Source organism: Dromiciops gliroides, chromosome 1 (assembly GCF_019393635.1).
Source record: "Dromiciops gliroides isolate mDroGli1 chromosome 1, mDroGli1.pri, whole genome shotgun sequence".
In the NCBI taxonomy this organism is placed as follows: domain Eukaryota; kingdom Metazoa; phylum Chordata; class Mammalia; order Microbiotheria; family Microbiotheriidae; genus Dromiciops; species Dromiciops gliroides.
Window position 1 is genome coordinate 616,863,224 of NC_057861.1, and position 14,960 is coordinate 616,878,183.

Below are 14,960 nucleotides of genomic sequence, written 5' to 3' on the forward strand. Positions count from 1 at the left end.
GAGCCATAACGGATAAAATGATCTGCCCAAAGGAATGTAACTAGTATGTGGCACCATTGGAATGACCAACAAATCTCAATCTTCTGAAGACTCCACATCAGTGATTTTCCCAGGATACTCCTTTAAGGAGAAACCTTCTTTTAGATTTTTTTTGGGGGGATACAATTCTTGTAACTATTTTGCTTAAATATACTATCTACTTCAGGGGCCATATTTTTTCTCCCAAAGATATGACCAAGTATGTGCATATCTGCCTTGTTAAACTGTTGACTTTTTGACCCTATTTGACAGATGTAATCTCATCAAAGGATATCTGAGCCAGGTAAAATGAAAAGTTGTGCTTGTGTTTGTTCTTGAAGCTTAAAAAAAGTATTTTTGATTCCCAAAGGAGGGATATTTAATTAACAACCAGCTTAGAAAGGCAAAAGGTATTCAGTATTTAATCCACATCAGCCAAAGTGTAGGCAAGGAGGCCTTTTGCATTTTTTAAAACTCACATCAGCAAATGTGATCTTAATTATTTTGCATGTGTGAGAAATCCCCCCCCCCGAATTTAATTGAAAATGATTGCTCTGAGGTAGTAAAAATGATTTAAGGTTCTAGACGGTCTCAACTAGCCTCAACTCAGTAAGATAAATGGAAGTAACTTTTCTGTTTATGGCTCCCTCCCTGGAATTCCTTAATGCCTTTTATATTGCTGTTGGTGGTGTCTCTGTTGCATAAAGGAAGGCTCTCAGACTCAAAATACATGTTTGTTTTAAGTTAATAGCACTCATTTATTGCATAAATACTATGTATATCTTAGTTCCCTTTCAAAAAGACTCAATGCAATTATATATTATATATATATGTATATATATATATATATATATATATATATATATATATTAAACAAAGGATAGAGGACTGCATAATATGCTTTAGGGAATAGCAAAGCAGATCATTTTGACATCCCTGACAAAGAACCACACTACAGAGGTTTCATTGAGAAGAGGGTTTTTGGATGAGCAAATTTCTCACAGCAGTTTTCACATCCTTGTTCCGAAGGCTATAGATGATGGGATTCAGCATAGGGGTGACCACACCATAAAACATGGAAATGAGTTTGTCTGTAGCTTGCAGCTTGTCATCTCCGAGAGGGTCCTGAGACTTGGGTTTTGCATACATGAAGAAGATGGTCCCATAAAATATAATCACCACTGTCAGGTGGGCTGAGCATGTGGAGAAGGCCTTGCGCCTTCCCTTGGCTGAGTTCATCCTCAGAATTGTATATAGGATAAAAATATAAGAGAAAAAAATCACCAGCAATGGTAGAACGAGAAAGACCATGTTGGAGACCACCATAGTAATCACATTGAGAGATATATCAGTACAGGCTAATTTTAAGACTGCTAAGATCTCACAAGTAAAATGATTGATGACATTATTTCCACAGAAAGGTAACTGCATGGCAAGAGCTGTTTGTACTGCTGAGTTGATCCCCCCTGACAGCCAGGACATGGAAGCCATCAGCACGTACACAATCTTGTTCATGATGATGGGGTATCTGAGAGGGTTGCAGATAGCCACATAACGGTCAAAAGCCATCATGCCCAGGAGTAGACATTCAGTGGATCCCATGGCAAAGCCCAAGAACATTTGTACTGCACATCCTGTGAAGGAAATGTTTTTTTTCTTAGTTAAGAAGCTTACCAGGGTTGAAGGTATAGAAGTAGTTGTGTAACAGATGTCCAGGAAGGAGAGGTTACTGAGGAAGAAGTACATAGGGGTGTGAAGGTGAGAATCAAATATACTTGCTATAATGAGGATGCTATTGCCAAACAGGATTATTAAGTACATCATTAGAATTAGAATGAAGAAAATGATCTCAAGTCTTGGGTAGCCAGAGAGTCCCAGAAGAAGAAATTCTGTCACAAAAGTTTTATTCATTCTTTCCCTTTCTTCCCCTTGCAGTAATTAACAGGAAGAAATAGTACAAAATGCTTTTATTTCTGACTCACTTATTGTAAAGATCTTCAGCAATCATGTCAGTAGGTTTTCACTATGGAAGCTTGGTTTGAAATTATTTTCACCTCTGATTATATTGAAGAATATGTTTTCTTGGAGAGAGGCAGGATCAGAAATAACCAAAAGGTTCTATTTACCTTCATCAATCTACATGATTCCAGAAAGCCCAGAAGTGTAACCTCTGCTTTTGAATTCAGTCTTTAGGAGTTGTGAGGCTCAGGATTCCCATATGTTTCAAACAGTATATTCTATTTCCGTTGCACCTGTGCAGACCTACCTAGGGAATGAAGACAAAGATAATGGATCAAGAATTTCCTTTTCAGTGATTCTGTAAAGGTCTTCCTTTAAAATTTGTGGGCTAATTAGTATAAAAAATATGAAGTAAACACATTTTTGTTAAGCACCAGCTATGGGCAATGTACCATTCTAGGCACTGGAGATGCAAAGACAAAAATGAAATATTACCTTCCCACAAAACATTCATATTCTCTTGAGAGGATACTGTATATATATATATATATATATATATATATATATATATATATATATATATATAGTTGTGAGTAGGCCCTGCTAATATAATAAAAATGACAACTCTACCTAAATTAATTTACTTAGTGCCATACCAAATTAATAAAAATTATTTCATAGAGCTTGAAAAATTATAACAAAATTCATATGGAAGAACAAAAGGTCAAGAATATCGGGGGAATTAATGAAAAAAATGCAAAGGAGGGTGGCCTAGCTTTACCAGATCTAAAACTATATTACAAAGCAGCAATCATCAAAACTATTTGGTAATGGCTAAGAAAGAGAGAGGAGGATCAGTGAAATAGGTTAAGCACACAAACCACAGCAGTAAATGAATGTAGTAATCTCCTGTTTGATAAACCCAAGACTCTAGCCTCCAGGATAAGAAATATTAGACAAAAACTGCTGGGAAACCTGGAAAATAGTATGGAAAAACTAGACATAGACCAATATCTTACACCATACACCAAAGTAAAGTCAAAATGGGTACAAGATCTAGACTGAAGGATGAAACATAGGCAAATCAGAAAAGGAAGGAATAGTTTACTTGTCAGAATTGTGGAGAGGGAAATAATTTATGACCAAAGATGAGACAGAGAACATTATAAAGTGCAAATTGGGTCATTTTGACTACATTAAATAAAAAAGGTTTTACATAAACAAAACCAATGCAAACAAGATTAGAGGGAAAGCAGAAAGCTAGGAAACAATCTTTACAGACAGTATTTTTGATAAAGGTCTCATATCTAAAATATTTAGAGAACTGAATCAAATATACAGGAAAATAAGTCATTCCCCAATTGAAAAATGTTAAAGGATATGAATAGGAAGTTTTTAGATGATAAAATTAAAACTTTCTACAACTATATAAAAAATGTTTTCAATCACTACTGATTAGAGAAATGTAAATTAAAACTACTCTGAAGTACCACTTCACACTTATCAGATTGCCTAATATGACAAAAAAGGAAAATAATAAATGTTGGAGAAGAGGTGGGAAAATTGGAACATTAATGCACTGTTGGTGGAGCTGTGAACTGATCCAATCAATCTAGAGAGCAGTTTGGAACCATGCTAAAAAGGTTTAAAAACTGTGCATACGGGGGGCGGCTAGGTGGCGAAGTGGATAAAGCACCGGCCCTGGATTCAGGAGTACCTGAGTTCAAATCCGGCCTCAGACACTTGACACTTACTAGCTGTGTGACCCTGGGCAAGTCACTTAACCCCCACTGCCCCGCAAAAAAAAAAAAAAACAAAAAAAACCCCAACAAAACTGTGCATACCCTTTGACCCAGGAATACCACTATCAGGTCTATCTCAAAGAGATCATAAAAAAGGGAAAAGGACCCACATGTACAAAAATATTCATAGCTGCTCTTTTTGTGGTGGCAAAGAATTGGAAATTGAGGGGACACCCATCAATTGGGGAATGGCTAAACAAATTATGGTATATGAATGTAACAGAATACTATTGTGCTGTAAGAAACAATAAGTAGATGGATTTCAGAAAAACCTGGAAAGACTTACATGAATTGATGCTGAGTGAAATGAGCAGAACCAAGAGAACATTGTACACAGTGCTGTGAGTGAGATTTTCACCAACCCTTAGACCTAAATGATTCAACTTCAAACAAATCAGTTTTTTAACTAAAAGAATGTGATTTAATGTGCTTTACCTATTTCTTTAGTAGCTGAAATTAATAGTAATGAAACAAACAGGAGTAGATATTATGTAATATGTTCCCCCAACAGCAAATGCTTTCTCCTTTCAGAGTTCTTATCCCAGAAGCTGGAGTCCTTGGGTATAACAAATAGTAGATTACTATAGTCATTAACTACTGTGCCTCTTGTGCTTAACATATTCCACTAATCTACCATTCAATTACTTAGCCAGTACCAAATAGTTTTGATGACTGACACTTTATAGCATAGTTTTAGATTTGGTATGGGCAGTACACCTCCATGTGCATTTTTTTCATTAGTTTGGGAGAAACTGGGGAAAGCCTCTTGCAGAAGGTTGGATTTGACCTTTCCTTTTATTTATGTTTAACTTACATTTTAAACAAGCATTTCCATAACATAGTATAATAAAAGTATGATTGCACATGAAACTACAGATCTATTATGTAAAACTTGCTATTTCGTTAAAATATGTAATAAAGGTATGCAATTATTTTTTTCCTATTTTTTCTTTCCTCCCCCCTATTCTAGAGATGGCTACCATTAAACACAAAACCATACATATATGTACATGTGTATATATGTATAAAATTATTCCATACATACTTCTGTCTCTTGGTTCTTTTTTTTGATGCAGATAGCTTCTTTCTCCACATCTACTTTATTGTTAATTTTGGTATTTGTAATAGTCAAAATGACTTATTCACTCAAGGTCTTTGACAAGTGTAAAGACAAGATTTTGGGATAAGAATTCATTATGTGGTAAAAATTGTTGGGGAAACTGGACAGCTGAGTCTTGAAAGAAGCAGGGAAAGGAGAAGATGAAAGCAAGCAGGGCACAATTCCAATTATGGGGGACTGTCACTGAAATATCAGAGTGTTTATGGGAGTACCAAAACTTTGGCCAGAGTAGCTAGATTATGGAGTATGTGGAAGGGAGTAATGTAGAAGTTTAGTGATTTGCTCAGGGTATACAAATGGTTTCAGAGGTGGGATTTGAATCCAGGTCTTCCTGACTCCAAGCCCAGAGTTCTGACCAATATACCATGCTTACTTTACATAGGAGGTTTGTAATAGGCACCTAAAAAGTATTTATTGAATGAATGGATTATTACATGCTATTTATTATTCTACTTTGAAAAAATAAATTAAATTGACCAACTAATTGCATTATGTTTTCTACAATCTTTCCTTCCATAATCTTTTTTTTTTGTGGGGCAATGGGGGTTAAGTGACTTGCCCAGGGTCACACAGCTAGTAAGTGTCAAGTGTCTGAGGCTGGATTTGAACTCAGGTACTCCTGAATCCAGGGCCAGTGCTTTATCCACCACGCTACCTAGCTGCCCCCTTTCATAATCTTTTACCTGGAATTCTGTAGCCATTTGTTCATTAAGGTGCCTACCTCTGATAAGGTCTTTAAGACTATCTCCCTCTGATCAGATTCTTTGGGGTATCTCTAATTAATGACCTTTCTTGGCCCTTATCCTTCTTGATCTCTTTAAAACTTGTTATAGTGTCAGACACCTTTTCCTCTTCCTTCCTTTCTCCTTTATGGCTTTTTGTGACAGTGTTCTCCCTAAATATGAAAGTAAGGTAAATTTTTTCTATGTCTCATGGCAAAAGACGATATCTGTAATGTCAACCCATGTGAGTATTACTGGTTTTAGTGACGTTCAGTTGTTTTTCAGTCATTTCCAATTCTTTGCAACCCCATTTAGGGCCTTCTTAGCAAACATACTGAAGTGGTTTGCCATTTCCTTTACCAGCTCATTTTACTGGTGAGAAATTGAGTCAAACATGGTTAAGTGATTTGCCCAGGGTAGGCACACACATAGTAAGCACCTGAGGACAGATTTGAACTCAGGAAGATAACTCTTCCTTAGTTCAGGTGCTATATTCTATCTGCTGCACTATCTAGCTGCCTGTCTTACTGATTACAAAGGGACAAAAGGAAAGGGTTTGAACATGTGGAAATCCACTAAAGATCACAAGATATATGAGCTACTGAGAGAGAACAGTCAAGTGTAAAATTATGGAATGCCAGAGATTGCCAAGAGAAAGAAGCGAAACTTTAGGTTTTATATGGTCCAACACCCTCAGGTAAAAATTAAGTGACCAAAGCCTACAGAGGTATAATATCTTCCCACTGATCACACTGCTAGTGCCTCAGTCAAGACTAGAACACAGATGTTCAAGACTAAGGCCAGGGGTCTTTCCCTCACATTATGCTATCTTTCTCATTGGCACCATCTTGTTATTATGAGGACAGCACATCTTCATTTTCCTATCCAGATTTTGACTCTTTTCATCATCACAATTTTTCCTTTACTTCAAACAACTTTTTAAAGTACTTTGAAGGAACACGAAATCTGTTTATTAGCCATTTCTCTTGCCCTTCTAAACTCATCCTTGAGCAGAAGAACCTTTCACACTCATGCTGAGACATTTTCAATTTCATTTAATCTGACTCAGACTTGTTATCAAACCTAGATTCATTTTAGTGTTTGAATTGCATTAGCTGCACCATGAGTAAAGCCAAGATCATCTTAAACCTACTTTGGGCTTAACAAAATTAATAATCTTATCTTTCAGTTTTTACCCTCAGTTCTTTAACCTCATTCCTTCCTAATAGTTGGATTTTTTGTTTAATAACTCCTGATTGGATCAAGTTCAATTCAACAGATACTTGTTGAAGACCAGATGCATACAGAGATCTACTTATGCCAGATGCTGGAAGAGCTGAAATATGAGTGTCTCATTTCAGGTAACTGTTCAGAGTGTGTTCTGAGGCCCTTAATTCTATTGTTAATTCTTCTTATAATAGCCTGGATGAATCACACCCTGCCTTACACTATAGATTTTGTGTATTAAAAGAGATCATTCTATTAGATTGTGAACTATTTGAGTTTGTAATTTATTTTTTCTTATCTTTGCATTTTCTTTCAGTGTCTGTTATATTGTTGTTGTTGCTAAGTCATTTTTCAGTTGTGTCTGACTCTTTGCAACCCCATTTGGAGTCTTCTTGGCAAAGATACTGGAGTGGTTTGCCATTTCCTTCTCCAGCTCATTTACAGATGAGTAAAATGAGGCAAATAGTGTTAAGTGATTTGCCCAGCTTCACACAGATAGTAAGTGTGTGAGGCCAGATTTGTACTTAAGGAGAAGAGTCTTTTTGATTTCAGGCCAAGAACTCTATCCACTGTGCCATCTAGTCATCCCAATCTTTTTAATAATAATAATAAACATCAATTGTACAATATTTATAACATTTACATCTATACTGTTTTTTCGTTTAAATGATACAATGGATAGAACGTGAAACTTGGAGACAAGAAGATAAGAGTTCAAGTCCTTCCTTGGATACTTACTAGCTGTGTGACCCTGGGAATATCACTTAACCTCTCTCACCCTCTGATTCCTCATCTATAAAATCAAGATAATGGCACTATCTCAAAGGGTTCCTGTGAGGATAAAATGAGTTAACTCATGTACAGTACTTTATAAACCTTAAAGTACCATATAAATGCTAGTTCTTATCATTTATACTAATAATGATTATTATTATTAGTTCCCGAGTTTTGCATGAAATACATATTGTGTGGAACAACAATGAATTCCTGATATCTTTTTTTTAATCACTCAAGATAGAAAATAGTTACAGTTCTAGAAAATTCCCAAATAATGAGTTACTGGGCCAAGTATTAATGTCTAAAAGTAGTTATAGATTGGAATATAATAACTCAAGCTATTTATAATCTATATAACCAAATTCTGGTGTAATTATCAGAAATTTAAAAATTCCTGTGTGATATCTTGTCATTATATCCAAGGTTTACCTGGAAGTTTGAGGAATTATTTCTACCTCGTCAATGAGATACCTTAGTCTTCCAAAATATCACCAAACAATCTCTGGAATCAAGATAGTTTGCATCCATTTCATAAACTGAAAGATGCTCATAGATTGACGATAGTAAATATTTGTTAAGCAGCCATTACCCAAATCCCCAAAGCAATTTAAAGTTGAAAAATGAAAGGTGCCAGATTTAGAAACTTTCTGATTCTTCAGGGACAATGGCCCACAGAGCAATTAGAAAGAAGATGTTAGTGCTTTCTAATTGAAGAGTAAGTCAAAGGAACAAGAAAGCATTTCTTGCTATTAGAACTTTAGGGAAGGGGAGTTTTATAGACTAGCAGGCAAATTGGACAATTGAGACAGAGCTTTTTTTTTTTTTTTTTTTTTTTTTTTTGCGAGGCAATTGGGGTTAAGTGACTTGCCCAGGGTCACACAGCTAGTAAGTGTTAAGTGTCTGAGGCCGGATTTGAACTCAGGTACTCCTGAATCCAGGGCCAGTGCTCTATCCACTGCGTCATCTAGCTGCCCCGAGACAGAGCTTTTAAAATTCTAGGTATCTATCTATGCATCTGTTTATGCATCTATCTATCTATCTATCATCTCTCTATGTATCCGTCTATCCATCCATCTATCTCTATCATCTATCATCTCACTCTCTCTCATCTCTCTCTCTATTTATCATCTCTGTCTGTGTCTATGTCTCTCTATACATACACATATATCAGAAGATACACAGGTACATATGCATGTAGCTATGTGGTAGAAAGAAGAAATGGGAAGTGATTTAAAATAATTTTTTTCAATAATTTATATTTTCAGTGAAATATTGTTTTTGTTGTGAATTAAATAAGGGAGTTGGATTAGCTAATTCTAATTTTGTAGGAACTTCTGTTAAACCGTTTTGCTTGGCTCCCTACACCCACCCTACTTCTGTCCTTAGTCAAGTCTCTAAAGAAAAAAATAACCATAAATGAGTTGGATGATTCAGTCTTCAAAAGCTCCTAGTGACTGAGGACCATCAATGCAGGAATGCTTTCTTTGCCCTTTGAGAGGCTTCCACCTAGAATTTTTGTGGGCCTGAATCTTAGAGAGGAAAGAGATGCCAATTTTGAGACTGTTTCTGCTGGGTGATGGGGAATGGAGTGGGTGGTCCAGGAGCTACTGCTCTGCCAGGGGAGCAGTCTGGGAATTAAAGACTGAGGTCACTTAGGGAAGCCAATCATGGACTGAGAACAGACTGGAAGAAGCAGAGGTGGAATAGATTATAACTGTGTACCCACTTGGTACAAAACTAGCAATTGCTGCCTAAACAAGGTCAAGAGGTAGCTAAGTGGTACAGTGAATTGAGCACTGGGCTTGGAGTTAGGAAAACCTGAGTTCAAATCTGGCCTTAGACATTTGCTAGCTGTGTGATCCTGGGTAAGTCATTTAATGTTTCTCTGCACTTTAAGATTTAAGGTTCTTTACACATATTATCTAATTTGGTCCTTGCAAGAACCCTGTGAGTTAGGTGACTAAATTATTATGGCCTCATTTTACAGATCAGGAAACTCAGGCTCAGAGAATTAAAATAATTTGGTCAGTCTCATGCAGATAGCAAGAGTCTAAGTCAGGATTTGAACTCAGGTGTGCCTTTTTCCTAAGTCCAGTGCTCTATTCAGCTCACCACATACCTGTAATGATATTACAGCTGCCTGTTTAAAACTTGTTTTACACTTTCCTTGAGGTTTCTGTGTTATCTGATAATATTAATAAATCATCAGGCCATTAAAAGTAAAATTTCAAATTCTATTTGGAGAAATGAACAAACATTACAAGGAAAAACCATCTCAACAGACTGCACAAAGGCAATGGAGTTAAAATGCCCTACTGAAGGTGAGGATATTACTGCAGTAAATTCAGCAACAACTTCCCTACACTCCATTGACAATGGAACAACTCCATCAGACTCCATGATGATTCAGAAATTCCATTAAAGAATTAAATGGAAATTATAGTTTAAAAAACAGTAGGCAGAGAATGACAAGATTTGAAATCAAGGTGTAATGGCAAAAGTAATACAAGAATCAAACTGTAAAATCCATGATGCCATCAATGTATTTGCTCTGCAAATACTCATTGTGATCATTCAATGCCTTAGTAAACAGTCTTCATGATCTGCTGGGTTTAAAAAAGAAAGAAAGAAAGAAAGAAAGAGAGAGAGAGAGAGAGAGAGAGAGAGAGAGAGAGAGAGAGAGAGAGAGAGAGAGAGAGAGAGAAAGAAAGAGAGAGAGAAAGAAAGAAAGAAAGAAAGAAAGAAAGAAAGAAAGAAAGAAAGAAAGAAAGAAAGAAAGACAAAAAGACAAACCATCACTGGGTGAGCCACTCTGAGTATCTGGTCCTCAGACATTGGACACATAGTCTAGTTGCTGAATCTATGTTGTGATGGTTTCCAATTTGCTGAGACCTTCGATAATCTGAGTCCAGCTGCCACAGGCTTTAAGAATTCAGGGTCACTCACATGACACTACATCAAGTTTAGATGGAACTCTAGAGGTAGTAACATATTCTATATATGTGTCACAAATTTAAGATTTCATCTTCCAATAAGGGGGAGGGCTCTGTATTTATGTCAGCTTCATTAGAGGTGAGTATAAGAAGGCCCTTGAGCCAATGCAATGATAAAAGAATGATTTTAGTAGAAATTTAACTTGACATACCAAATCCATAATGGAATGTCAATGAGACCTAAAATAAAATACTGTGCACGTGATCCTCTTTCTGTAGTGATTTTCAGTTTCACCTGAGTGCTTTTGATTTCCCTTTGATCTTTTAATTTTGTTAGGATCCATCACTAGAGATTGGAACTGGGATCAATAGGTATGATCTCTAAAAAAAATTCCCTCCCCCCCCACTTTGTTCAGATGATCGCACTAACTTCTTGATTTGGAGATACACTAACGAGAGAAACTGGTTCCTGTACATATAACTTGAGGGGTATCACTGAACATTCAGCTTACCCAAAACATCTGCTCATCAATCCTGCCATCTGTTTTAAATTCCAACAATTAGAAATACTTTCCTTTATCTTTAGCACATTACCTCCAGGAATTCCTTATCCTTTATTAAAATACAAATACCTGGGGGCAGCTAGGTGGTGCAGTGGATAAAGCACCGGCCCTGGATTCAGGAGGACCTGAGTTCAAATCTGGCCTCAGACACTTGACACTTACTAGCTCTGTGAGCCTGGGCAAGTCACTTAATCCTCATTGCCCCATCAAAAAAAAAATACAAATACCTACTGGAAGGCATTGCACATTAAGCCATTATCAGGCATCAAGAGAATGGATTAATGTCTCTGTTAACCTAAGCAAAAAGGTACATTCTAATAGTGGGGAAGAATAAGCTCAAAGTGCTGGCTTTATGAAACTTCAGATGCTTCAGCTTCTGTTCTTTTCAATTCATGCTAACACAATCTCATGTCTTACACCCCTTAGGTTAATCTGTCTAAAGTACAGCTATTTTGGCACCTGAGGGAAGCCAGAATTAATTCTATAATTCATGATGTAAAATAGATCTATAATTCATCAGAAATAGAACTTGATCCCAGGTCTTCCTGATTTTGACTCCGGTCCTCTATCTATTCTGTCACACTACAAATAATACAATATTTAAGACAAATTCTGATGAAGAGAAAGTGAATGGATTACTCTAGTGGCTCACAAATTACCCATATCCACATTCTGATAGCAGCCTATTCTGATGAAGTATTCTGGCTAAATGGGTGCTATATGTAATGGCTTCTATGGTGTTGAAGGAATGCATGTGCTGTCAATATATAACTGTTGGAAATTTTTTAATTGCACAATCTTTAAAAATCATTACTGAAATTTTTTGCTCCTTCTAAATTTTTATGTCTAAGGCAAAGCCTTGATCACCCTTCCCTGGTTACAATTTTGATAATCATGTCACTCCCATACTTAAAAATCTTTAGTAGTGCTATCCTGCCTAAGGAAAATCATAACCCTTTTGTCTAGTATTCAAGGCCCTGTTTGAATCTACTTATTTTTACCTTAAGTCTCACTATTTTCTACATTTAGCCTATGATTAAATCAAGTTAAACTACTTGAATTTCCTCAAAAATATATTAAGCTTTCCCTAATAGGAGGTTTTTTCTCAAGCTGTTCCTCATAGCTTTTGACTTCTTTGCCTGCCAAAGCTATATCTGTCCTTTAAGGCTCAACATATATGCCACCTGCTATACAAAGTTTTCTTGATAATCCAAGTGGAAATGACCTCCCTTCCTCTTTTGAACTCCAACAATTAATTTTATTTATGTCCCTTGTGTAGAACAGAGCCAATTCTTCTTTGCATTGTTAGTATTTTTGTATATATACAGGAGACTGTAAGTTTCTGTATTTAATTCAGATACCTCAGTGCCTTGCTCATGGTAGGCACTCATTAAAGGGTTAAGTGACTTGCTTAGGGTCACACAGCTGACTGTCTGAGGCCAGATTTCAACTCAGATCTTCCTGATTCCAGGACCATTACTCTATCCACTGTGCCCACTAGTTGCCCCCAATTGAATGTTTAGGGGATGATTGAAACCATATGTAGGGTATTAAGTCCTGGGAATATCATGGAACTGAGTATTACACAAAGAATATGTCAATATGTCAAGGACCTGTGATTTCACTGGAAGAACATTGATGTTGACTGCAAGCTATATACAACTTAGATGATTCTGAGAGAGTTTGCTGAATTTTAGGGAGGTTAAGTAACTTGCCTGTGGTCTCAGAACTAGTAAATGGCAGAGGTAATGTTTGAGGCCAGGCTTTCTAGACTCCAATTACAACTCTCTATCCACTATGCTATCCCACTTTTCTTCAACTCGAAAATATTCAGTAAATGTTATTGAGTTGCTTCAGGTCCTCAAATACAGAAATGGGAAAGGAATAATCATTTATTAGGCTCCTTCTAAGCATTATTTTATAGACATATTATGTCATTTGACTAGAACATAATTTTATTCAGTTCAAAAAGGAGATCAGAGGGAAGTATGTGGACACTAAATGCAGATAACTAATTCTTATATTCTCTTATGAAAACTCTATAAATGCAAACATAAAGGTCATGTAGTTGCTGCTGTTTTATTGAGTTGCTGTGGCCAAAAAACCTCTCCAATCACTCCAAAAGATGATGAAAACATGATTAACAGTCTACAAGAAGTTACCAACAAAGGATTAAATGCAAAAAAGTGTTAGGGACATTATTAAATATATAGGATCAGAAAAGGAGGTAGGAATGTTCTATAGTGAGAATGAAACAATATGTAGACAATCTAAGCTACACATTGATATCCTTGGGTTACTTAAAAATATAGAGTGAGGATAAAAATTTGTCAGAAAATGTGGACCAGATTTGTAAAAGATGGGATACATGGAGAGAGGAATCATGATCTTTCTTTTAGGAGAATGGGCCAAAAAATGAGGAATTCAAAGTATCCAAGTAAGTTGATGTTTTCCTATGATGTGGACCTGCAGCATGGAGCCAAACCAAATCTTTCACAATTTCTGAAAGGACAGAAAGTGCTTAGCACTTTTTTCACTGCGGCATTCACATCCTTGTTCCTCAGACTATAGATGATAGGATTGAGCATGGGCGTAAAAATTCCATAAAACATGGCAATCAGCTTATCTGTGGTCAGTGAGGCTTTGGACTTGGGCTTCATATACATGAAGAGGATAGTCCCATAGAAGATGATCACCACAGTCAGGTGGGATGAGCAGGTGGAAAAGGCTTTACTTCTCCCTTCAGCAGAGTGGATATTTAAAATGGTGGCAAGGATAAAGACATAAGAAACAATGATTAATAGGAGAGGGGTCAAGGTGAGGATTATAGTTGCTACCAGCATGATGAGTTCATTTAGGGAGATGTCTGCACAGGCCAGGTGCATGACAGCCAGGATTTCACATGTGAAATGGTCAATGATATTCTTTCCACAAAAAGGCAACTGCATAGTAAGAATGGTTTGAAACAGAGAGTTAAGACCACCTATTAGCCAGCACAAAGCTGCCAGGTGCACATAAACAGTCCTGTTCATGATAATGGGATACCGTAGAGGGTTACAGATGGCCACATAGCGGTCATAAGCCATCACAGCCAATAGAACACATTCTGTAGTTCCCATGGCAAAGGAGATTGACATTTGAGCTGCACATCCTGAGAACGACAAGGATTTTTGGGTTGACAGGAAGTTCACCAGCATTTTGGGCACAAATGAAGATGTGTAACAGATGTCTAAGAAGGAGAGATTACTGAGGAAGAAGTACATGGGGGTGTGAAGATGGGAATCCAGAATGCTCAATAGGATAAGAACACTATTTCCAAATAGGATGATTATATATATTGTCATACATAACACAAAAAAGAAAATCTCAAGTTTGGGGTATTTGGAAAGTCCCAGTAGAATGAATTCAGTTACAACTGTCTTATTGGTCTCTTCCATTTCTTTTTCCTTTCAGCTGCCAGAAGTGAGAGGAGAATATAGAGAATATAAAAAAACTATTAGGATTTAAACAAACTTTTTTGTGTGTGAGGCAATTGGGGTTAAGTGACTTGCCCAGGGTCACACAGCTAGTAAGTGTCAAGTGTCTGAGCCCAGATTTGAACTCAGGTCCTCCTGAATCCAGGGCTGGTGCACTATCCGCTGCGCCACCTAGCTGCCCCTCAACAAACTTTTGAGCCTTACTATAATGCTATTGATGGGTTATGTTATTGAACAGAATTCTGGTCTTGGAGTCAGGAGGACCTGAATTTAAATCCTACTTCACACTCTTACTTTGTGACATAGGGAAAGGCGCTTATTCTCTGACTGCCTCAGATCCCTCATCTGTAAAATTGTTATAGT

The 14,960-nt window shown here is 36.8% G+C and overlaps 2 protein-coding genes across 2 annotated transcripts; both read right to left on the minus strand.

Moving 5' to 3' along the window:
• Window positions 1-981: 981 nt before the first annotated feature.
• LOC122734392 (olfactory receptor 13C3) lies at window positions 982-1,929 on the minus strand. The gene has a single exon (XM_043975190.1). It carries the CDS (start codon window positions 1,927-1,929, stop codon window positions 982-984), a length of 948 nt encoding a protein of 315 aa, XP_043831125.1.
• Window positions 1,930-13,574: 11,645 nt separating this feature from the next.
• Window positions 13,575-14,558, minus strand: LOC122752737 (olfactory receptor 13C2-like). The gene has a single exon (XM_043999627.1). The coding sequence runs from the start codon at window positions 14,556-14,558 to the stop codon at window positions 13,575-13,577; it is 984 nt and encodes a 327-aa protein (XP_043855562.1).
• Between the last annotated feature and the right edge of the window lie 402 nt (window positions 14,559-14,960).